The sequence below is a fragment of the Molothrus aeneus genome, chromosome 3 (genome assembly GCF_037042795.1).
Source record: "Molothrus aeneus isolate 106 chromosome 3, BPBGC_Maene_1.0, whole genome shotgun sequence".
NCBI classification, from domain to species: domain Eukaryota; kingdom Metazoa; phylum Chordata; class Aves; order Passeriformes; family Icteridae; genus Molothrus; species Molothrus aeneus.
In genome coordinates, this window is record NC_089648.1 from 56,227,119 (window position 1) to 56,253,645 (window position 26,527).

At 39.7% G+C, this 26,527-nt stretch overlaps 1 protein-coding gene across 1 annotated transcript; it reads right to left on the reverse strand.

Annotated features, from left to right (window-relative positions):
* Positions 1 to 3,821: 3,821 nt before the first annotated feature.
* On the reverse strand, positions 3,822 to 26,527 carry LOC136553966 (plasminogen-like). The gene is made up of 19 exons (XM_066545737.1): positions 26,479 to 26,527; positions 23,199 to 23,334; positions 20,938 to 21,044; positions 17,981 to 18,095; positions 16,996 to 17,135; positions 16,278 to 16,398; positions 16,028 to 16,146; positions 14,982 to 15,144; positions 14,296 to 14,426; positions 13,368 to 13,533; positions 12,431 to 12,597; positions 11,377 to 11,525; positions 9,858 to 9,951; positions 8,188 to 8,308; positions 7,386 to 7,460; positions 6,900 to 7,040; positions 5,729 to 5,835; positions 4,758 to 4,903; positions 3,822 to 3,983 (listed from the first exon to the last, which is right to left on the reverse strand). Exons 1-19 carry the CDS (start codon positions 26,525 to 26,527, stop codon positions 3,822 to 3,824), a joined length of 2,409 nt encoding a protein of 802 aa, XP_066401834.1.

The window sequence follows — 26,527 nt, forward strand, 5'->3', positions numbered from 1 at the left end:
GGGAGGCAAGTGTTAATTGTTCCTTTGAAGATGACATGTAACAGGATAACTCTCTGGCTCTGTAGCAGATTCCAGGGACAGACTGCCTTTCCCTTCTCCTGTATGACCTCCGTTAAGAATTGTGTCCTGGCCACTGACTAGTGAACAATACGCTCCTTGCAGGGAAGGACTTGAAAAGATGTGGCATTCAAAAGGTGTCCCCTTACCAACAGAGAAATAAATAAAGTCAGTGAGATATTGTGAAGAACTTTATAAGCTCACAAAAAACCCCCATGTTTGGCACAAGCAAATATAGGACTGAGTTTGGAAGGTTCATACCACAAATCAGTAGCACTATGGTACAGTCAGTGAAAATGAATGATCACTGCTCCAGTCTCACCATCCTAGGAGCCCGGGAGGATTTCCTATGGTGAGGAATATACTGTGCTTTTCAGCAATTCCCAACTCTCCCTGCCTTTTCCCAGCAACTGCCTTTATCATCAGCCCTTCTGGAGGAAAACAGGACCTTTAATAATAATCCCAGCCAAATGTTTGCACACTTTAGGCAGTTAGTGATAAAGGCCTGTCTTTCAAGGCTGTTTCTAACTTACTCTGAGGCACAGCAAAGGTCAAAGGTATGCTTAGCAAAAGTCAGTAATGACTTGGAGATATGAAACTAAATTAACATCTCACAATATATACAGCTAATCTAGACAGCACCACACAAAACTGGAGCTACTGCTACAAGGAGAAAACTTCTCCTAGACCAATACAATCTTCTGTAGATGGCTGATAGCCCAAGGCTGGCTGGCAGACACCAGCCCTGAACTGGAAACTGTGGGCTTGCACTGGCCAGATGCTGTGTCTCAGTGAGACCCCCAGCCACAAAACTCAGCCCAGCCAGCCCCCGCTGAAGGCACCTTGGAGAACCAGGGTGAAGTAATCACATGTGATGCTGGGTGAGCTGAACCACCCTTTTCCATTTAGTGCTTCGTCTTCGTGATTTTTTTTTAAATTGGTGTCTTAAACACTTTAGCAGCTTGAGAGAGATTGGAAAGATATTTTAAAGCTATGACTTTCCAAATAAATGGGAATAATATTTGACAGCTTCTTCAGTTTGTGGACAACTAAAATGCATTGAGAAATGAGAGATGTAAAGACTTGTTTCCTTCTTTCAGATTATGCTTTGTTTTGCTTAGCATTATGTGTTGCTCAAAAGATAATGTAGTGAAAAATTTCAGTAGGTAAAATGGCTTGGGGTAGTGTCAGAAGTTTGAATATATTTATTTCTTAAAAATTTGTTTTGTAAAGGACAGCAGGAAAAAGCCTATGCATATGTTTTGACTTCTAATCTTGCAGCAACTTCAGGTGGAGTTTGTATTTAGTCGTTGCTTTTGTGCTAACTCTTAGCCCTAACAGGGATTTTTTAAGTTGAAAAACCCTTCCATCTCCATGAGACTTTGTGTTGCCTCTTGAAGGTGTAGTGGGTGTGTAACGTGGTGCATGACCAGCAGTCTGGTAATGGTGGGGTTACGCTCTTGTGGGGGAGAGATGACAGAGGAGGTGGTGGTAGCAGGTGAACAGCTTCAGTGAGGGAGAACCCCAAGCAAAACCAGCTGCATGGAGATGGATGCACCTGGGCATGCAGACCACGGCACAGGCTGTTTGTTCAAAAAAAGAGTTATTCTAAATTCATATGTGCCTCCAACTGCTTAATACTTACAGGAAAGTCCCACAAGCTTCTCAGGAGGCAAAGCAATGTTCTCCTAAGATGCATGTGTTGACACTAAAATGGCTGTTGTGAGAGGCAGCTCTTCACTGAGGGCCTGAACTCTGTCAGCTATAATTGTCCTGCACGTGTGTCCTCCAGGGGCACAGGGAGAGATGTGAGGTACACAAGAGACAAAGTGTCACCGTACCATCACCGCAGGCACACAAACAATGTGACCTCAGAAACCCAAGTGTGTTTTCCCTGTTGGCAAAGAGGTTTCTTGGACCAACAAACAGATGGAAGTGCTATTTTGGGTCAAATGTGCCACTGCCACCACATGTACTGGCTTACTTTATCCAGTCTGTACAAAGGGTTACCACAAAAAGTCACCATTTTTATTGCCCCTGACAGTCTTGTGGAAGGAAAGGACCATGACTGGCACTGTTTGAAGCGTTATGAGGTGGGACTTCTGCAGTCATTTAGGCATATCCAGAAATTTCTAGCCAGTTTGGCAAGGAGAGCCAGGCCAATGGTTTCTCTGTCCATAAGCCAGGTATTAACCATGCCTTCAAGAGTTCATGTCTGAAAAGCTTAACAAATCAAAGCCCAAGCTGCAACACAGAATTTCTGTTGTCAGGAAGAACTGTACAAATCTCTTGGCTGGCTTAATGACAAAGTGGATACATATGTGGAAAATATGCAGGAGGGTATTTGTGCTCAGTGGATCCCTCTGACCAGACAGGTGGGTGGTGTGTGCTTTATCAGCGGTTCTCCTGGTCAGGAAGGCAATGCCCTGAGATGATTTCATCTCCCAGAATCAGACTCCAGATGTAGAAGCTTCAGAAATCACCCTGGCACCTAATAATGCTTAATAGTTCTCATCTCCCTTTAAGGCACTGGGAAAAAAACCAAACCAAACCAAAACTCCTAGGATGCAGCACATCTCTTCAGCAAGTGCAAGCTTACAAAACATAAAGACAATTTTAAAAAGACATGCAGCTTGGCTTGTCTGGGAGTGCAGAAAATGGACAGGACAAATCCCACCCCAGGAAGTAGCTGTGCTACTTGGAATAGCCTCAGCACACCCAGGGGATGCCAGAAGGACCCAGGGGATGCCAGAAGGACCCCGTGCAGAGCTGGGGGTCTCCAGATGCCTGTGGGGAGCTCCCTGATTTATCTGCCAGAGAGCAGGATGTGAGCAGGAGTTCATAGTCAGCAATTGCTTCACTTCGGCAAGCATGAGTCAAGCTTTCCCTGGAAAGCATTTTGAAAGGTTTAAGCTTACACTCCCTATAACCACATGTGTACATCATCTTCTTTTAGAGGAGAAAAATGTACATCTAACAATTATTTAGTCAGATAATGTTATATGAAGAAATAAATGAGTACTATGGGTATACAATTTTATAATATGTAGATGCATTGTCACTATTTGTGGTACCTACTGATAGCTATTTTCTTTTCTTTTCTTTACTAGGTACTAACTTCAGGGTGAGGCGGTTTTTTTATTCACTGTTTTATATCTTTGATGCAACATTTATACCTTCGTGACACATGTATTTCCTTGATGATAAAAAATATGAAAACACAAACCAAAGGTGTTTCCTTCCTTTTTTTTCCATCCCATGTATTTAATGCTATCAGATATAACTAATAAAACTTCACAGGAATATAAGATATGTACTGTGAGATTCTTCTTTGGTTTGTAGCATCAAATTGGTAAGAGGTTCAGACAACTCTTAGAAAATAAAAAGTATTCTCATTTCTTCATATGTTAGAAGCAGAACATCTTGAAAATGATGACCTTAAAAGAAAATGTCATTTTAGAGCTTAAAAAAAAATTAAAATTCAGGTGTCCAGTTACAGTTAAGGTTGGAATTTTCAACATGTATTTCAGAGGTGGGTAAGTCTATTGTCAGACATAGCAAACTAATTATAAAACATATAGAAACAGGGTAATGGACTGTCAACTGGGCTTCTTGGCAATGACTACTAATTTATAGCAATTTAAAATGGATGATCATATTTATTTTACTTTCTTATGAATGATTGTAGCTTTAATATTGCACTTGGAATCTTGTATTTCTGACGTGCATGCTGCTTTCCAGGAGAGGGCAGTCCGTACCCAGGATCAGTTGCTTTCCATCACACTTTTAATCCAAGGAATGTAGTTGGAGACTCGAACATAAACACCAGGTTTCATGGGTTGGGCACAGCCAAGGCCCCAAGAGGTGACTCCGTGTTGGACAAATTTATCTTGGTCCAGACAGACTAGAGGTCCTCCACTGTCCCCCTAAACAGCAAAAGAACAGGATGATTCCTTCTTGGACAGACCCTTCCCACAGGAGGCACAGAAACAGAAGTACCTCCTACATGCAAAGGACACAGGAGTTATAAGGAACACTGGAATTCCAGCAAGGCAAGAGTTTTCCATGCATTTTGTTGAACACTTTTATAATAAAAGCCCTCTTCATGTCACCCAGGCATTACATTTATTTTTGAAGTAAGGGGATTTATTGAAAAATAATCTGATTGCCCTTGTTAACTTAAACTGTGCTTCCTCCCTCAGTCTCTTTTCTGAGGTCTTCATGGGTTTCTGTTATTACTAGATGATCCTGGGGCACTGATACTTGGAAGTTCATAGTTCCTTTGGCCCTTGTTTTGCCTGCATGGCAGGTTCCACTGCATCCTTCCTTGACTGCTAACTGAGATGCTGTGAACTGAGCTAACTTGGACATTGGAGGTAATCTGGTTGAGGCTAGCAAGGGGGCCTGGGGAAAGAAAGTCAGACCTTTTGTCATTCTAAGTTGGCTTCCACACACCTGACTTGTGCAACTGTGTGTCACCATGTGCTCTGGAGTTCAGGCTTATCTGAAAAATTGCCCCACTTCCCAGCAGCAGATGAGGGAGCAAGGAAAGAGAAGAATACATGGGCATTTTTATGCTCAGATACATGTGATGTGGTAACCCCCCAAGGATAATTCTGGGCCTCTAAAGCCCAAAAAGCAATGCCCTATTTGATTTGAATGTGCTTACAACTGACTGTCATGCTGACAGACTTTCTTACCTGGCAGGTATCTGTGCCACCATGAATATTCCCAGCACAGAGCTCATGCTTTTTAACTCTACCGTTCAAGAATTCAGGGCGGTTGCATATTTTATTCTCAATTACAGGAAAGCCAGTTTCCTTTAAGTAGCCCCCACCAGGAGTACCTTTGAAAATGAAAATGAGACGAAAAAAGAATGAATGACAAAGGTAATTATCATATTCACAAAACACAAATATCAGGATATGGATAAGCAGTAAAATCAACATAGTGTGCACTGTGCATTCACTTCCCAGGCCCAATATGAATATATACCAAAATCAGTAAGCATTATCAGTATTATGGTACTTACCACCTTCTACCACCCACCATTGACCTTCCTGCTCTCACAGTACATCCATGTGGATCCAGTACCCACAGATACTTGTGGTAGCCATTCCCAAGCCATTTTATTTCTCTATATCTGAATTTTGTGTGGAAGAAATTAGGTAGGAAGCAAACAGTAGAAAATGGCATGATGGGAAAGGAGGCAGAGAAGGTACCAATGCACTTCTGAACCAAGACAGAGTGAGAGGTTTTGAAAATGAGGGTTTTATTTGTGTGAGATGCAAACCAGCCTGGTTGGGAGGAAGAATCACTCAAGAGAATGAGCAAAGTCATATTTGTGTGATTAAGAGATAACCTAAATCTAGAAAACTTTCCATCCAATTGGGCAAAAGCCCACATTGGGGAAAAGCATATGGACTGAGAGAGAAGCGACTCCTTAGCTCTGCTTCTCCTCTTTTAGCATCTATTTAGAGGGTTTCAGTTTACATGGCACTGAATGAATTAGTAGAATCAGTCAGAGAGACAGTGGGAAGTTTGGCAGCACCTGATGAATTTTGATGGAACAAGTTTTTCATCAATAGCTTGTAAGAGAGGGCACACTTTGGACACAAGTATATACCAGTCTGCAAACATGGAGCTTTTAAACATGTCAATGCTGTCTCACCTTTTGTATCTCCCCAGCCTGTCACATAGCACTCCTCTCTTCCTCCTAACACAGAGTTTTCTTTTGGTAAACAAACTGGGATTACATGATTATTAATGACTGCTGGTCTGAAATGAACAAAGAGGAACAATCATTTGCATGATTATACTTAATACTAGGTTCTAATTCAGGTTTCTAAAAAGATTTTATATATATTTAGCCTTTTATCATTTAAATCCTTAGTTTCAGTTGAGGTTTTTTTCTGACATGCAAAATTTCTTTTTAGGCTCAAAACCCACAGAAAGTGATACACAAGATACACAAAAGCGAAACATAAAAAGAACCAATATTAATCCAGGAGAAGGCTTTGACTTAGGCTAATGCATAACCAACAGGACCTAGTTACAAAACTATTACAAAGGATTTAATTTAGTGGCATTTAACACCTAGGTGTTAGCTTGCTCTTTCTGCATCCAGTCTGATTTGAAATCACTTTCTGTCAGGACACTTAGCACACAGCAGAACCTAAGTCCATCTGACTTGCCATCTGACTTGCCTTTGGGCGCAGCAAAAGCTCATTTAAAAGACCACATTTTTAAGCTGCCCCTGCAGCCACAGCACTGAAAGGCCAAGCAGCACACATTCACATCTGGCGGCTGCATGGACAAATTCCTTTTGATTGCACAGTTCCACAGAGGGCATTTCCAATGAATGGGAACAGATGCAAGAGGGGCCATACTGGGCATTACATCAAACTCTTCGCCTGCCCACTGGCCAGCCCTGCTGGCAGAGGAAATCTCCCCACCACAGCAGGGAAACAGCACGGAGTAGCATCATGCTAATGTTGCAGGTTTCAATCATCATTACCTTATCAAGGTACAAGCATGTAGAAATACAGACTGAAAGACTTGGCATTACCTCCTGCTGTTCTGCTGCCACTGCCTCACCTTGCAGCAGCTGACACCCAGTGCATTTCCAGCCTGGCTAACTGTCCCCAGCCCTCCTCCCCTCCCAAAGGCAGCCTTTCCCTTTCTGAAACCCTGGAGCCTCTGCAGAAAGGGAAGGAAGAGGGGGTCTCAAATCACTAATTGAACACAGAGTATGCAGAAACACTCATTTCTACAACACCAGCAACCACTTTTTAGTCATCTTGTCCCATGAGAACAAAGGAGTGCTTCAGGGAAGAAGGTACCTGCTCAGTTTGAGCAGAGCAATATCTGCTCTGCGTGGCTCCTTGAACAACTTCTCTACATCACGGATTTGTACTGATGGCTCTGTTGCCAGTTCTCTGTGTAATCCAAGGTACACTTTATATGCAGCTGGTCGTGAGGACCTATTGGAAATGATTGCACATGGTGAGCTGATGAATACACAACCAGACCAGAGACCATTTTCAATGTTACTGAGCACCTTGCTCTGTCAAAGCCAGATAGCCAGCTTTGGAGTAAATTTAATCCCTTATAATGGCACATGAAATCAAATTGGCAGGAGTTATCACTGTCAGTCCGCTTTACAGTCAAAATTCAGCTTTAATGAATGACAAATAGACTTGGCTCAGTTCTTGACTGCTTGCAAGCTGTTTGCAGCCAGCTTGGGTTAGTTATCAGGTCTCTTGTTTCTCCTGTTTTTTTCTATCTTGTGTAAGAAGTTGCTGGTGGAGGCTATAACAGATACTTACTTTTCTAAGCAGTGGGCAGCAGTAAGAACCCATTGAGGATCTATCAGAGTTCCCCCACAGAAATGCATGCCATAACTGTAATAGAGCAAAATGTCATGAAAAGGGCAGTGGTTTAAGATGGGAAAGTTAATCCTACTGTGATTTATCAGGTAATATTTCCAACATGTGTGCCTTTACAAACTAAAGACATTAGTCCACAATTTCATTAAGAAATGTTTTGCTTTCCTAGAATAATGCTTCTTACAATGATAGTAAGAGTCCATGGACATTTTTAGGAGGCCTTGTATGAAAACACCTAGATCTTCATTCTTAGTCAGTGTTTCTATTACTGGAAAAAACCCTGTGTGTAGTGAGGTTCACCATTTTAGAGATTTTGACTTCTTCTAGCTCTAATCACAGTCATAAAGCTCTGCAAGTGGCCTTGATTACCAGTTTTATTAATAATTTTGCCAGTAGGATCAAATCTTTACATGGAAGGACTGATCAAGAGGTGTACTAGCCATACTGTTGCTTTTATTCATTGGAAAATGATTCTTTTATAGAATATAGTGACAGATTTAAAGTCATTCTGCCTTCTACTGAAAATGTTCTTGAAATTAACAATTAACAACTGATTTGTCACAAAATAGTGTTCTTTGGTTGTCTAAATGACCTTCTTTAAGAATAGCACACACAGTGTTTAGCCTTGAGCTATGTTTAAATGAAAATCAAGTTTATAATGCCTGAACCACTTACTGTAACACTGTGTGAGAGGCAAGGTTTCTTTGCATGTAGAGTCCAATGTAATGGGGAATAACCATACCTGGTACGGAGACTGATCTGCCAGGGCCAGGAGTGTGGGTGTGAAACACACCCTGCAACAATCCTTTGAGCACACAATTTTGGTCTGAACTTGGATTTCCCACATTCATACTGAGGAGGAGCTTCAGAATAAGAAAAAAACATCGCTGTAAGGAACTTAAGTGATTTGCTATATATTCACTATGAACTCAGTGAGCTAGAAGGTGAACCTGTTACATTTGTCACTTCAGCTTCTGATTCTCTTCAAGTAATTCTATACCATATATCATGTATATTTTGTTAGGTTACCTTCATCTGGAACACCTAAAAATGCCTAGTAAATTTTTCTTTTTCACATACAGTTCTCAGTGGCCAGCAAATTACACACAAGTAGCTCTACAGTCAGATGAAAAAAACCCAACCAAACAAGCCCAAAACAGAAACAGAAGAGGAAGGAGAAGAAAAGAGAGAGAAAAAAGAAATAAAGTCTTCCACCATTTTTAAATGGTCTCTTATGGACATCAGCAGTGCAGAAGCTGCACTGGCAGATGTTTTAAACTAGTCTTGTGAAATTCTAAGGCTGTCTCTGAGGAACAAAATTTTGTCAACTCTTATCTTAGGATCATTTGGCACTTCATATTTCTCTGAGTTATTAAAAAAGTAGTTCTTATTTGGCCTTGGTGAACTGAGTCTTATCAACACAGAATTTAGAATTTTGTCAGCAAAAAGAGCTAACTAAAGAAATTAAAAGCAAATTCCATGTTTCCTCTGTTCTTTAGATTACCTTCTCAACAAAAAAACCCAGTACTAATTTAAAGAAGAAATGGATCATCAAAATACAATGCAATAGTGATGTGAAAATGTGATTTTTTTTCCTTAAGAATCCCAGCACAACACATTCACTGCAGTACTACTTTCACAGGTCCAGTGTGTTTACAACAACAATTTTCTTTTTCTTGTTTGCTCCATTTTTGGGTTTTGATCTGAGCACATTTTCTTCTGCTCACTGCTGAGGGGATAAAGCAGCAAGAAAGTCACTCTTCTTTTGAGAGCTACCTGTCTTCCTAGCAGAGCTTTTGTTGTTGATGACATGAAAGGACTGGAAACCAAAATGTTATAAAACTTTATCATCGTAGACTTTGTTGCACCACCTCATTCAGAGCTTGATTACTACTAACAAAGACAAAGGGCATTTGGTTAAACATTTAGGGTCAGATGCATTTTGCAGATACTAGGTATGGTACAATATCAGAGGAGGGACAATCTGGTTGTCATCCAGAACAGAACCAGAGCCACGTGAGCAGGGAGTGCAAAGATTTTGCTGGTATAAGAGTGTGCCTTGTTCAGCAAGGCCACACACAGAGTTATGCCAGGAGATTAGGCTGGGGCAGGGGAAATTTCTGCTGGAACTGCCCATTTTGAAACACATGACAAAACTCCATAAGCTTCAGTGGCCTCCATATCTTGTGGTGCATTTGGGGCTTTCAAGGAAGACCAATCTTAGGTCTTCAGACAGAGACCCTGAGAACATGACTTCCCAACAGCCTTAATTTCTTATCTATATCTATTGCACTTAGATCAGTCTTTCAGACTAAACACCAAGTACTCTCCAGCTGTTATGAAAAGGTACAGGAAAGGGAGACAGTACTCTTTAAGGGGAAGGGAGACACTAGTGTTTAAAGGAATAATTACGGCACTTGGGAATGTCACAGTACTCCCAGGCTTTTCTCGGGTCTGTTGTGTAGCACCAAGGTCCATTCACATCTCCATCAGGATTCCTGCAATACTGTAACAAAGAATAAAGGCACCAGCTATTAACCAGGGAATAAAAAGGCCAAGCAATTAAAGCTTCAAAATAAAATAAAATAAAATTTGGGAAATATTTCTTATTTTCATTCTTATAAGTGACTTCCCATTCCTTTTGTCAAATATTATTTCATTTTTCTATTTGCTCTGTGAGTTTGGAATAATAAAAATCAGACTTCCTCAACTGCCTTCAGACATTAAGCTTCACTAGGGCAACCTGGGATCCATGAGATCTCAAAAATTAGGAGATCTTGACTTTGGATGAAGCTTTCTAAAGCACAGAAAATATTTACTCTTGCTTTCCCTGCAGTTAATAGGAGCAGTATGATCAGTCCTGAGGTCTTTCCACATCCATTCTGGCTGCATGACTCAGGGACAGGAGAGTGCTGTGTAAGCTGTTCTTGCTCAACCTGATGATGCCTGGGGTGGTGCAGGGCTGCAGTGTTCCCCCTCATGCAGGTGCTGAATCCCTCTCTGGGCTTTCCCTGGGCATACTGACTGATCCCTGCTCAGCACACACACCTCACACAACTGCATGCTACCAGGCATCTTTTCCAGTTCCCTTCCCTATCCTGAAACATATCCCATGTCTTAGAGAAAATATATGCTACCAAGAGCCCCTGACAAGTGCAAGAATCAAGAATTTATGACAGGCAGCTTTTTAGAGACAGTTTCCCCAATCTGGAATTCAATACAGGGTATGTGATGCCATCAAAGAATTGACTAAAGCAAGTTCTAAAGTCAGCTACCTGGTAAAAAAATAGTTCAAGCTGTCAGCATCAAACAAGCTCTTTGTATCACATACAAAGCTTGTCACAGATCAGGCAAATACTGTAAATGGGATGTTACAAGGCTAAAGAGCTGGTGATGAGTACATTTGTTAGGACTAAGGAGATGAAGGTTAGAAAGGGAGATTGCATTCCAGGATGGTCAGGTACAGGTATAGCCCTGAATAAAAGGCTGTGGCAGAGGCTGGAGGGCTGAAGGGGAATTAGTGGGGAACGGGGGTCCACAATCCATCAGCTATGTATCTCAAGCAAACATTGAATTCATCACCACATCACCTGTACTACTGAAACCTATGAGCCCAGGTGTTCCTTCTGTCAGAGGAGACAGAGGCACTGCCCACAGACCAGGTCTGGTTAGTCCTCAGTAGAGAGGAGAAGCAGGTGCCCATCTGAAGCCCCTTGGATGTGCTGCAGAAGCATTCAGTAGAGCTTCTGGGCACCTCTGTGTCCCACAGTGACCACACTGGTCATGTCAGCAAGAATTATCATGATCAGGTTTTTGGATTGAACTGAGGAAAAGAAATTAACAAAGACCTGTCACCAAATGCTTGCTGAGGGACCTTGAAAAAGACAGGCAAAGCTCAATGACAACAAGTATTAAATGAACAGTTGTTTACATTTTTTTCCAGGCCTGCTCTTGGATGAGTTGTGGGAGTGAAATAGTCGTGGCTATGAGGTCTCTGGGAGCTCCACTCTTGACAAGTCCTGCCCCTTGCAGTTTTTGCCACTGTGCCACGGTAGTCTACACCATTTTCAATAATGCACTCTGTGTAAAATGAAGGAAAGGAAATGGTTGTTAACTATGAGCTGTTGGGCCACATCAATACTTGATGGTTGTGAAGCAGAGATAAATTTGAGGAAATACTACTACAATTTACACACCCTGCATATTATGGAGATGAGGAAATAAGGGCTACATAGTGTCAAGGATGACTAACATGATATTTTAATTTCCTTGCATCTTAAAAATTTTCTTCATGATCATGAAAGTCATAAATAAAAGAAGCTTAAATTTAGTCAATCCTTTAAGACTCCAGAAATCAGGTCTACAAATACCATGCACTCATAAAATATTTTTCTTGTAGACAGTGATATCTGTCCAATGCCACATTTTACAGTAGGTAAAACACAGCAACACATATTCAGCCAAAATTGTTAACCTTCTAACCAGTGAAACATGTCATAGCAAAAAAAATTTTAAGAAGAAAGCTGCAGTACTCTAACCATCTACTGCATAACAGAGTTGCATCTGAACTGAATCAAAAAAAGCCAGCTGCCCTTTGATGGTAAGTGGAACCCTAGAAATGTGAAAGCATGGCACAGGAAAAGACTTTTTGGAGCAGGTGCCAGCAAAATGCCATCACTGCTCCATTTTTCTGTCATTACTAGTTGCCCTCCCACAGCAGAGCCACCTGCTTCCTCGTGTTTCCAATATTGCCAGATGTAGCAGGTAAAAGAGGTGATATTTGCCTAAAACCTAATGCAGAAACCCTGCTATAAAATTCTACAAAAATGCTCAGAAAATTAAGAGTGTGGATACAATACTGTATTAAATTCTGTATTTATTTAGAGTTTCCCGTATTTCATTTCTCATTAAATTCTTGAAGGTGTTTCCATAAAAACCAGCTTCCTGGTTATGAGCATTTCTGGGGAAGCTGAAAGTGTTCTCACCAGGGTTTGTTTCCTCTGCTGTCTGAGGAGGCTTAGGTACAGTCTCTAGCCCCTGGTCGTCACACTTCTTCAGGTCACAATACTCCCACCTCACGCTGGGGTCGGTGGTGTAGCACCACGGACGGCTGTCGGCATCCGGGTTTCTGCAGTAATTTTGGCTCAGGCCCCTGCAAATGCAAACAGATTATATTATTATATTCCTATCCATGCCATTGCCCTGGGGAGAGCTCAGAAGAACATTTTAGAAAGCAGATCTGCTTCAGAGTTAGCATATACCATTTATCATGTACATTCTGTCATGGCCAGTTGAAATTGTTTTTAGAGCAGAAAGAAATCAGGACACATACATTAAATATTTAACTATGCCAAATACTTATTCGCTGATTAACACTTAAAGTAGAATATAATTTTAAAATCCAGATAGGTAAATGCATACATGTATAGCAAAGATATAATTTATTTTATTTTTTTCAAATATGCCAATAGATTTTAAAAAGGAATCATTTTTTGCATTTCAGAAAAAATAAGTGATAAATATTATGAATAAGAAAACAATCTATCCCTTCTTCAAAATTTTAATGACTTGCAGACTAGGAAGCAAAGACTTAAACTCATTAATAAATTAATGCATAGAAACAGTTCATTTCAGCATAAGGGAAAATTTATTATAACTATTAATTGCCTTAGAAGCAATGTAGAAACACACAGTTAATTAGTCCAAGTATAATAGTATAATAGTGACACCTGTGGTTTCTTTCAAGATGAAGTTAACAAAAAACATTTCCATGATAGAAGAAGAAAAGGAAGGGATTATTTTTATCTAGTACACTCCCTTCCCAGCTTTATAATCATTGTTGTGCAATGATGATGCAAATCAAAACAAGTTCAATGGAATGACCACTGTCCAAGGAAACCTGGCAATGGGAAGCACACGTACGCGTTGGGGAAGTTCTTGGCCGTTCTGTTGTGCCGGTGCGGCGACATTGAGCTCCAGGCCTGGCACTTCTTTCCCGAGCGAGTGAAAGAAGCTGTGCCACGGTAAGTGACCCCATTGCCCTGATAGCACTCCTCAGTAACTTCAGCCTGCTCAGGCACATCAACAGCTGTAGTGAATAACAGAAACCAATCTCTTGCATCTTAACTCTTTGACATTGATGCTTAAGCATAGAAAGACAACAGAAAACAAGAAGCCAGAGTATTTCATTGACCACCGCAGCATGCTCTCTGTAACAGAATCCTTCTCAGACAGTAATCAAAATGAAGATCTCAAAAGATGCTTGCAAAATTTTCATTATATTCTAGATTAAAAGCACTTGTACTTAATTTCACTGTCACACATGGGGATTTATTTCAGATAACAAGCCAAATATGGATCAAAATATGGATCAAAATTTTTTCAGGATGGAGGTTGCCTGTGTCTTTGCCATACACCTATGTGTGGAACAAGACTACCTTGTGTAAGGAGAGTTCTCTTCTCATTGTTTTCTATGGAGTCTTGGTTCAATGATACTAAATTATCTTAGGTTTTTGCTACAGATTCAGTTTTTAAGGAACTGGCATGTAAAGATAACTAACTTTTCCATGGAGCATTTAAAAATATATCAGTGGAGGTAACCACCACTGGGCAAAATTAAAAGACTCTTTTCCTGCAAAATTTCCTGATCTGAGGCAGCAGCTGACTTAAAACCTTCTGCACTTAGCTGCCAGACTGCACACACCAGCGTGGGCTCCACATCACACCCAGAAGCAAAACTAGACACAGCAATGCCAACAGTGACAGCAGCAATGCAACTGAGCAGAGTCACAGGAGATTTTTCAAAATGAACAATGATGACCCTTGACTTCCACTTGTCTCTTGTTCTTACCAGGGGCCTCTGGCTTGGCACTGTCACAGGAGGGGATGTTGCAATATTCCCACCGGGCAGTTGTGTTGGTGGTGTAACACCATGGCCTCTTCTCACCATCAGGATTTCTGCAGTAGTTTTCATCTAGGCCCCTAGAACAGAAAACTTGACTGATAAAATTCTCTCTTGGAAATCTATTAAAAGTTATGAACAAATGGAGAATCTCTTGCTGCCTAGTTTAATGTTGTATTCACTGATGCCATTTGTTACATGAATAATTGCAATTTGCTGGTGTTTTGGATGTGCTAAACCAGATACCTGCACAACTGATGAATGAATTAAGAGACTGTAATACTTTGAAGTCAAGAGTAGCACAGCAGAGAGAATCTAGGGTGAAAGAATCTAGCCCCAAGCAAATATCATAGCTGTTCCTCACAGTTTCACCTGAGCAACCATACAGTACAAGGATGAAATGAGGAGGGAAAAAGTCAGCCAAGAAGAGCTTGAAAGTCAGAAGAGGACACAGCTGTATTCAAGAAAAAGAAGTCAGTAAAAAGAAATGTATGAAAAAATTGAAAATATGAGATCCAGCAGGTGATGAATGCTGGTGTAACTGAAGGACTTTGCTATACAGATGAAGAAAACTGAAGTAATTTTGAGACTTGGTATTTCTCATGGACACGGAGTAACAGAGGGGTTTCACTTACTGGCAGGGATAGTTTTCAGGAGTGCGGGCGTGTCTGTGGGGAGACTGAGAGCTCCAGTGCTGACAGGTATTTCCTGATTCAGTAACAGATATTGTGCCTCGATAGTCTTCTCCTCTCCCTGAGAGACACTGGCGTCCTGGGGCAGGAGGTGGTGGGGGTGTTGCTGTTACAGAAAAAGGAACTGAAATTAATCAGTGCCTTCTAGATATAGTAAAAAACTAAACCAACAAACCACTCTGATCTTTATAATCAAATGGGCTTTTTAGATTTCTTTGCAGGTAAGTTCTAAATATCAAAATATTTGAAAAGTCCAAAAGGCAGATAAAAGATCTAAAGATATCTTTCTTAACTTTTCTTTCTCCCATTTTTTTGTGAAGAACTCTTCACAAGCAATCAGGCTGCCAGAAGGGCACTTGCATCTGCCCCTTTACAGCAGCCAGGATAGAAGACAGGATACAAAAGTCAATATATGAAAATGCTAGCAGCCTCATCAGAACAGATCTGGAAAGCAAGCAAGTGGTAATACTGTGAAGAAAACTGGGGTGAAAGTGTCTGGCCCATCAGTGATACAGACAGGTGCATGTGTAAAATAGATATACTCTGACTGGTGAGAGACAGCAAGGATCAGGTCTAGTGAGAAGTCCCAAGAAAAAGTATAATGGCAAGGACAGGCCTTTAGGGGAAAAGAAAACTGAAAAGGTGGAGAATTCATTTGGAAGAGCAAAGCAAAAGCCAAAGTATTTTCAGGAAGAGTGAAACTTCTTGGAATCAAAAGAGGAACAACAGAAAAAACAGCAGAAATGCCTGGTCATAGGAAAACACATCAAGGAAGGGAGATGTGCTCCAGACAAAACCATTAGAAATGCCTATGACAGAAATGTCTAGCCTCAATAAAGCTATCAGAAGTTAATTTTAAAGTAATTAATTTTTTTCTTTGAGATAAAATTCAGCTGTCTTTTATACTTTTCTTTATGTTTGGGACCTCTTATGTTTGTTCTGTCTCCTCACACCACTCTGACTGGAAGAAGCCTAGAAGGCAGACTCACTGCAACGAGGAATGTCACAATATTCCCAGCGTTTAGTTGGACTGGTAGTGAAACACCAGGGCCGAGGTTCTCCATCAGGATTACGACAATAATTATTCTTCAGATCCTTCTCTGGAAAACTGAACCAGAAAAATAAGATTTTTAGGGTTTAAGATAAGCTACTAATAGCTGTAACAATTCTCCTGTCTGGTGCAGGGTGGTCTTTAGCCCACCACTGGTGATAAAGGGACCATCACAGAACCTGACTCACTTTTCTGGGAGGTATCCATGGGAGTGAGGTTCCTGGGAGTCCCAGCGCTGGCACTCAAGCCCAGACGTTGTTGTTGCAACTACTCCATGGTAGTTTTCTCCACTGCAGTGCATGCACTCTACTGTAGGAACAAGACAGAGCAAGGACAAGAGAGACAGAAAGCCTCTGATGAACTGGTCCAGAAACATTGCCACTTGTCTCACACGAGGCACAAGAGCACGAGGCTGAAGTACAGTCATTTTTTGGCTAAGTAAAAGCTTAGTTTCCTTGGTAAGATGACTTTAACCATCAACTTGTTAAAGTCATTTTAGTTGTTGTAGTATTCCATGAAAAAAAAAAAAACAAACCAACATTACAGACTACAGGCTTTAAAAGAGCTAAATTGAATCTATTAATATATAATTTAAAATCTGTGCTTTGCTACTGTCACATTTTATTGAGTTCTGCACTAGCAACTGTCATTTTGTTCAATTCTAATTTTATGATATATCAATACACGCCTTTTTTATCTAGGGAAAAAACACTGTTGATGTGTTGATGTTTTCAGGGTTTCTTGATATCTTCCTTGTTGATGTTGAAAATGTTTTGGAAAATTTCATGTTGAGCTAAATTCAAGTTTGAAACAAATGCTCAATTGAAAGTAAAAGTGTCTGAATAACTTCACATTCTTTAACACATCTTTCAAAAACTGGAAAGAAGTCAGTATGTGTGTCCTGACCTTCACACTCAGGGATGTTACAGTAGTCAAATCTGGTATCAGGATCTGTTGTGTAACACCAGGGTCCCTTTTCATCCTTGTCAGGATTTCTGCAGTAGTTTTCCTCCAGTCCTGCTTTGGGATATTTTTCAGGCGTGTAACTGGAACAGAATTGAATGGGATTACAGAATAAGGAAAGTGTCCCAATTATTCAGCTCAGGGCTCTAAAAACAAAATCTTTATCTGAGGACAATTTTGTAGATGCTGGTCTTTAGAGGGCCCCTAAGAGTTAGTGTGTGCAATTGCTGAAGCATTAGAAGTGCTACAATGATAGACTTAAGAAATACAGTGCCTCTACAGCCAGTTATGCCCTTAATACTTGCATTTTCTTAGCTATTGGTTTCCAGCAGTTATTGCTCAGGCAGGGTACCATGTGGCACGTAGGGAACTGCCTCCTCTGGGATATGTTCGCTGGGAGACACAATGAAAACGTATTTGCTGAAATGTAAGAGTCCTCTGTAACCTCAATGCTACAGCTTCTGAATAGAAGGTTACTAAATAAACCCAGTTAGGGGGTTTTTATTAAATACAAGAAATACTGCCTTGTTAATTGTAGATTCACTGAAAAAATGATGCACCTCTATCTCATCTGCCACATGTTATACTTTGGCAAGAGAAGAAGTTCTTACTCTAGTGAGACTACTGAAAAATCCTAATTTCAGCAGAACCAGATGTTTCTCTGTCTAGTATTTTGCTCATGTAAAGCCCATAAAATTTGAATGCAACTGCCAAGGCTGACAGTGTCTCTGTTGATCATGTAGCAACACTTAGAGGTCTCTGAGTAACAACTCAGATTAGAGAATTATCTTATTCTAGATAGGTATAGAAAAATCTTTTATAAGGAGATTTCTAACACCAAAAAAGTTGCTTACAAGACAAATTAGAACATATGTATGGCTTAACAAAATTTCAGAAAAACATATGAACAGATACGAAAAGATCTTACTTTGGTTTATGTGGGGTATTATCAGCCCACTTCTGGCACTTCACACCTTTCTGAGTTTTGGCTTCTGTTCCTCTGTAATCCACTCCATTTCCCTCCTTGCATTCTAGAAGATATACTGAAATGATATGTGATTAATCAGTATCACAATATATCGATTGGATTCTAGCATACACAAAATCCATTTTCATGACAGCACACTTGAATATGTTTGATCATATTTTGACTTTCTTATGTTCTCAAAACTAGACATTTTACATTGTAAAAACCTGCTAGATAGCTGATGTCTAATTTGACTTAATTGGGACTGAAAAATGTATGTGAAAGCAAAAGAATTTCTGCACCAGAATTCCAGAGAAATAAGTGTAACAAAACCCAGTTATTTTGGGAACACACCATAGTAGATTTAAATAATAAAGAACACTTTAAATACATTTAAATAGATACTATAACAAAATAGAAACACATTCTCTTTTTCTTACCTCCTATGAGGTTATTATAGTTATGCATAGTAATTAAAATCAAATCTTTAAAGATGGTCACCTGAATTCAGCTGAAGACAAGACAGCTGCAGTTTAGGGACAATCACTGTCAGGTAACATGTCCTCTGGCTCAGAAAACTAAGTAGGAAACTCATTTACCATTTTCCTGGGGAAGCAATCTGTCTTTTAGGTTGTGACCTGGTTTGTCTCAGGGTCTTTAAGTAGTGTCCAAACCAAATACTTGTAGGGATTGAGTTTTGCAACAGTTTTTCTCTGCATCAAAGTTGTAACAAAGCTGACATACAAGCAGAAGATTAACAGAAATCTGGAGAAATAATGCCATTTACACAGACCTGTCTTGCCCACAGTGAAAAGAACTAATATTTGATTCCAAAATATGGTTCAGCTTTTCTGAGGGCTGATATTTTAGACCTGAATTTATAGATGCACCCTTAGGAATCCTTTTATTTCAATGTATATATAGAGGCAAGTTTACTCTAGAAACTTTAGCTGGAAGCCATTTGGATCCCTCAAACAATTTTGCAATAAAATAACATTAAACCCCTCAATCACTCAACATTGAATCAGTCAAGTGCTGACTCTTCTTGTTTGTGTAAACTTTTGACCGTTTATATAACCTTCAGGGCTTTTCCTTTCTGATGACAAATTCCTAACTTTGATCCCCAAACTCAGCCCATGTCCCTTGGGTTAACTATTTCCAAACAGATATGTAGGAAACAATTCCCAAATGCAGCTTTAATTCTTATTACTTTTACTGTAAGCCAGGGAAGATTAACTTTCTCTTTTATAGCACATACTATTAAAATAAATAACTTCTGAAACTGTCAGTTTTATAGTAATTGTCATCCTTTTCGTTGAACACAATGATAAATAGCAACTAGGTCTCATCAAGTAATTGCTTAGACTGAAAAAATTACTGCAGATACAAAAATGAGCAACACAGACAGCATCTGACACATACACAAGAGATTGTGTATTTGATGTTTATGATACCAAGGTTACCAAGGTCCATCTTTTGGTTTCTGCAGGCAGAGGTGCAATTTTTGGAAATTTTGGTTTTGTCAAACAACAGTTTTTCACACTTTTAGTGGTGTGTTTCTGTTATTTCAAGAAGCTAAAACACATGTCTATGGCCCCAAAACATGTAGTAACAAATTCCCAGTGAGTATTGCAGTACCAGGTTCTAACTTCAGTAAATCCAAGGGATGTCTCAAAAATAAACCAAAATTGCAATCTAGCTCCTGATCACAGTAAGAAAAACCAATATGATTACTTACATATAACTTACTCATACAATCTTTTAGGTTTGTTACTTATTAATTGATTCACTCAGTTTTCCTTCTAAAAGAGAACTTTCAGAAGATTTCTTAGTATTACTTAATTGTGATGTATGGAAATTCCCACCTGCTTCTGTGTATAATGAAAGAACTAATGTTCTAAACTTTAAATTACCTACAGAAAAAAATGCAGCTGGCCAAAGGCTTCAGAAAATACTAGGTTGAAAAGGACTCTCAGTTGTCTTTGGTCCATAGCCCCAGAAATGGCGCATTCAGGTTCTAACGTGAGTGAGACTGAGCAGAGCAGTGGCCAGCCAACATCTGCAAGGGTGAAGGCTCCACAGCCTCTCTGGGCAATGTGGCCCAGTACTTACACACCTTTCTGTGAAAAATTACCTCCTTATCTTCCTTATCAGGCACTTATCCACAGTGCCTGAACAAAATCTCCTTTGGATGTTCGGCTGCAATCCAGCTAAAGCTGTTGAACTACTGTCTAAAATCTCCTTGGCAGCTGCTATAGACACAGCATTGTCTTAGCCCACAGGGAGGGATAAGCCATCAAGGTCAACAGAGAAGTAAAGATGCATTTCTCTGAAGCTTATGGGTGTTTACTATCAACTTCTTGAGATTCTTGCCTTTTGCTTGGAAACTGGCCCATCAAAACCACTCTATGATTTTCAGCAGCTGAGAACCTGGTTCATTTTCTATTACTAAAGTCAAGTATTACTGTATTATTAAAGTCAGTGAACAGCACAATGAAATTTATGTTACATTAAAAATAAACCACATTCCTTCTTCCCTGTATACAACAAGAGCTCCATGCTTGATAATGAAATTGAAAAATAGTCTTAAAACCCAATTGTTTCCTTGCATCTGGCATAAGGTGATAATTTTTGAAACAGGATAAAGAATTGGATAGATACCATTCCTCAGAGACACATTTCCTATTTTCAGAAAGAATTAGAGATAATTTCTGTCAAATAATCCTCATCTATGACAAAAATATTCATAAAATTCACCACGTCAATTAATGACATAATAAAAATAAGAATGGGATAAAAATGTCACCAATTAATTAACTGAAGAGTACAAACATAAGACAACAATATACAAATACTATAAAAATAGATCATTTTTATCTGAACCACAGTTTAATAATACAAAAAAGATATAGACATACTTCTTTTTTCATAAAGAACTGCATTTGCTCTTCTGAATATCATTGCTGTTTTGGTGTTCTCAGTCAGTGTTAAACACTGTTGGTCTTTACTGGTAAATAAGAAGGCCCTGTCAAATGTAAGAGGAGAGAGCAATGTAAGAAACAATACTTAATATATGCTTATTTTCCTGAAAACATTTTTGAGTATTCAGTTGTCGTTTTATCAAACACTACAGTTCAGCGATATTTAAGACTGAGATTAAAATTTCTATATATTAAGACAATATCAATATTTAAGACTGATATTTCTAATCACTGAGTATTGCAGCTCATATTTTCAGTGGTGATTTTCACTTCTAAGTGTTCATATCAAACCTAGGTTGAAAGGGAGCTACAAGAAGAAATTGTAACAAGGGATTTGTAACTTGCCAGAGGCTCAAGAGACCATGTTGAAGAGGATATATACACAAGGCACCTTGACCTTATTTTAAAAATATTAGTGGTCATTCAAGGAGTTAGACTCTCTTCAGTACGCAGCAGTTACCAAGGAGCAGATAAAACACAGTCCAGGACCTTAAATTATCTTGTGGTAACTCTTCTGAGAGTAAGCACTCCATAAGTCATAGCCTTTTGTAAACTGCAAAACTGAAGCAGATAGTGTAGCCTCTAGAACAGCATCTAAGGAAACCTTCTGACAGGCTAAATAATTCCTACAGCTTGTTTTTTGGGACCAAAAAGAAAAGAGCAGTAGCAGCATGACATTTAATGGGTAACAACAAAGCTGTTATGCCCAGTTAAGCCAATTAAGCTGTCAGTAATGTAAAATTTGTAAGTAGGAAAGTAACTAAGGAGCATGGCCCAATCCACCTCTAAGGTGGGACAAGTCTGAAGTATTGATCTGAACAGATTGGTCTGGAGCATTAATGTTAGGATGCTGCAGTGCTGCCCTGGTCCTAAGCTCTAACTAACATTTATCTTTCTTTCCCCAGATCCTTCCTGCCAGACAGCATCAGTTCTTGCTTGATTGTAAAAGATCTCACGTAATTAATTAAGGAGGCATTAACCTGATGTCATTCCAATGCCAAGTGATGGCAGGCTTAGACCCTAGGGCAGAAGCTAAAGAATGATACTGTGTCTGAATATGCCTCAAAAGGGAACATTAATTCTCTGCCAACTGTAAATATATAATCTGAATATACAGACCTGCCCTCTCTGCCTTCCTCCCTACTATCCTGAACCACGAGCTACTGCAGCTCTGCCCTCTTTGTGGTTTTCAGAGTGAAGCTGGATCCAGGGGAATTGGTGGTATTTCTACAGTCAGCAGACCCCTGTCATCCTTCAGGCTTACACCTTTTTAAAATAAGTCTCATTTTCTCTTTGGAGTTAAAACCCAAAGTTACAAAACACAGTTAAGAAGTCAGGACCATTGTATCCCTGCCTTGAATAAAAGCATTTAGTAGAACCAAGTGCTTGAAAGAGCACTGCAGGCAATCACTCTGCTGAGTTCAGAAAGGCATGCTGCAGAAGTGCTACACTGGAAGAGAAAACCCCTCTGCCCTGTATGTGCAGACTGCCTCCCACCACAGCAATGGACATTTCTCCTCAGTGCCCCAGTTTCCTGCTACACTGCTGGAGCTCAGTGGGCTGCAAGGCTTTGGCACAGGAGATCCAGCAGCCTCAGGTTCAGAGCAATGGGCTCCAGTGGGGCAGAAACCTGAGCAAAGGCCAACAATACAGGTTCATCAACACTTTTCATACTTTCTAGCCCCTTGAGCCTGGTTAATGCAAGTGCAGCGAGAGGATTTGGCTGAAAGGGTTTAGAATCATTAAGGTTTAGGTGGCCATCTCCTTGTCAAAGTAAATAGCAGTTACCTAAGTCCAAATTCTAGTAAAATTCTGAAAAATGGATTTATCTGCAAGATAGGAAATGCAATTAAAATAAGCAATCCTATCCTAAATTTCCAACACATTAATTATGACTGTTTATTGCAGGAGTGCAAGAGTCTTGATAAAACCATGCCAAGTTTGTTTGCAGCATGTCAAGCTGTGCATCAAGATATTGTAATGTTTTTCAATAAAAGTTCAACATAACTTTCTTACGTTCTCTATTTTTTCTGCCTTCATCTATATGTCCCAGGCATTCTGTTTGTGTACAGTTTTTGTTTTTCCAGCAAACCTCAAATCCCCACAAAGTCATAAGAAAACCCTTGAAATTTCAGACTGTGGGTAAAAAAGGCATATTGTTCCATCACTTGCAAAGAAAGATGTGTGTGGGAAATTACCTGCAAGCAAACTTTTCTTCAGTTTCACATTTCTCTGCACATTCTTCATCACTATTTGCTCTATAAACTTGCTTCATTGGATTGAGCAACCAAGCTCCCTCTGTTCTCACATAGCGGTCTAAAACACTTCCTTGCACTAAAATGAAAAAGAGAGAAAGGAGTGAAAATGGGAATGATGATTTATTTCAAACTCTCACATTAAATTATTTGTCACCTAGTCAAGTGACATCACCATTTAATTACTGGAATAGTTGGGTTAATGGTGACAAAATATGGGTAAATCTAAAATGCCTTCCTGGTATGGCAAAAGGCAGCATCACTGAAAACACAGTGTCAGGGAGGACAGAGAAATGGCTTGAACAGTGATAACACAAACCTATGGTATAAAGTAATGGAAGCACAAAAGATGACACAAGGAGCAAAAAAAGGGGAGGTGTTTCAGAAAGAAAATATTGGCCATGCATACTTTGGACAAAGCAGAGAAATGGGGCTCAAGAAAGGTGTGGAACAACATTTGTCCCTTGCTGTCCATCTGTCCTCATGGAATGACTTCAGATTTATTAGTAACCTCCTTACAAAGGCTCCTCTTAAAAGAAATAAACCACCCTCAGTCACTGGGGTTGTCAGATGTTCAGTTTGTCATTTTTGTAATAACCCTGTACTGAACTTGCTTAATAATAAAGGTGGCAGTTGTTGCCCTCCATTGCAATGAATTAAGACACTAAACTGGTAAATAAATTCACCTAACAACCTCTGGGCTACAGCTGCATGTCAAATATATAGGATACTAAAAAGTACAGCTATGTTTAATGGTAAATTCAAAAAGTGTTCAAGAACATTTCTTCTTGTAAAGGACTTTGGCATTTAGTATTTTCCTGTTAGAGCTCTGCAATCTCAGAATTAGTGCATAGCACAGTGATTTTCATGACTTCCAGCTGCAGAGTCATGGAATTGCATGAGTCCTATGATTTTTACAGTTTCTTTATCAGTGGAGCATATGACTCTTCTGACGAACATCTGGCCCTGGGAGTTACCTGTTCTTAGGGTTTCAACCCCAGACAGACACCCTGGCCCCTGGTCACTGCAGGACATCTCAGTCCTGCTCTGTGCTTCTGTGCCTGGCCTTACGCAATTGCCGAATAAAAGGCAGACAGGGGATGAACCAGACCATGACTGGAATCTCAGGAATAACAGCCATGCTGCAGAGAGGAACTTCACTTTCTCTGCCCCTTGTCTCAGCCATGGCCCAATGCCAGCAGGAGGGACAAAAAGCCTCCTTGTCCCACTCAGACCCATGGCCTGTGAGAGGGGCTCCACTGGGCTGTTCAGTGATGTCTTTCCAGCTGAAGAAGGCTACAGCTCCTCCCTTTCCTGAGTAACACTCTTCAGTGTGAAGCAGGCTCATAATGTCCTGCTATTAAATTCCTTCACCTGAGAGACAGCTCAGCCTGCAATTGGGTATTTTCTTAAAGATCCTTTTGCATCTACAAGTTGAAGCTGGTAAAATAGGGATAAAAGCCAAATTATGCTTCCTCTCATACAATTGCAAGAGCATAGAAGTTACTGTCGGGGTTTTTCTGGATTTAAAAATCCCTGGGAAGAGCTCGTCCCTAAGGGTTGGCAGTTACTTTAACAGTATGCATGGAAGAAAAGGATAGCTGCTGGAAAACAAAAGAGTAAGTGAAAAATAGTCCAATGACATTTCCACTAGTTACTTCAAAACAAAAACATTTAGAATAAATGAGCTTTGAGACAAAACATTAAACTAGGTTAAGACAATGATAGGGATGCTGCAATGCTCTCCATAAGGAAAACAAGTAAAGAACTCCTATTATGGTACAGCATCCATGCAAATTTAATTCTGTTCTGTTTTGACATTTTGCAACAATATTGTCATTATTAATACAACATTTGATTTTAGAAATATTGACAGGGTCATAACTGATTTGGGTCATAAAAATATTTTTCCCCTTTTCTGTTATATTTACATGGCAGGACATTACTTGTAAGGAAAATAAAAAGGAAAATATGCAATCAATAAAAAAGCAGTAAATTTTCATGCTACCATTTTCCATATATTTATGATGTTTTAGTCTCAGAAAGATGTATTGCTATCTTATTCAGAAATGCAAATATATTCTACCATTTGATAAAGGATTACAAAACAAAAGTATAATATTTCAGATAAAAGCCCAAATTGTATATTTTTCTCCCTTATATAAAATTCCTACTTAATTGAGGAAGGTAATTGATTTTACAGAGGCTGTTCTTTTGCTAAAACAAAGCTTAGAAATTAGAATTTAAAGATAAAAACTCTTAGCATTAAATTAGAAAAACAGATTTTTTTCTATGCTGGGGCATGTCTAATATTTCCAGCTAAAATCTACCCATATATTTTCCTAACTGTTCCTTTTTCTTATGTTTTAAAACTGCACACGTAAAATGTTTGTCTATTTTATCATATCTTTATATAAGCATTAGCACACTCACAACTGTATTTTTTACTACAATCACAACATATTGTGTGGTTATACAGATGCCTGTAAGAAGCTGTGTGGTCTGAATCTCACACTTTATTAGAGTTTAAGGTTTTCAGGACAGAGAATATTCATATGTATGAAATACATATAAATATATCTAAAGAGCCCAATTCAGTTCCTGTGTGTTTCAAAAATTTTTATCATCTTCCACAAAAATATCTTTCTGTACCAAAAATATTGCAGAAACTAACAGTGATCAGGTTTGGTCTCCCTATCCCATGGAATGAAAAATTCACTGTCAAGAATGTAGTTATGAAAAAGACCAAAATTTCAGTGCGTAGAACAAACTTTCCCTTCCTGTATGATTCTCTTTTGCACAAGCATTAACAAACTTTAGAGCAACCAGAATAAGGATCACAGTGGCTGGAAATAATGGAGAAAAAATCCCCAAACCTAAGACAAAAGGCTGCTGCAACCAGAGGGAGCCGTGCAAGCCTTTGACAGGCTGCTCCCCAAGGGTGCCCCTGTCTCTGGCCAGGGGAAACATTTGCTGGGAGCCATCAGTGCCCATGCAGACACCAAGGCTGCTCCTCTTCTGATGTCTCTAATGAACACAGCCCTGGAGCAATGACAGCTCTCACTCTGCTCAGCAGCAGCTCTTGCTGCCCAGCAAGCCCCAAATCCACCATCATCCAGGGGAGTTGTGATGCAGGGATTTGGGGACCTACCTTCCTCACATGGAGCTTGCAAGGGTCTGGCCCCAGCCTCACCCAAGCAAGCAGAAGGCAAAGGACTCTTACCTGAGCTGAGAAAGAACAGAAGGAGAAAGGCAGCTTTGCTAATCCCCAT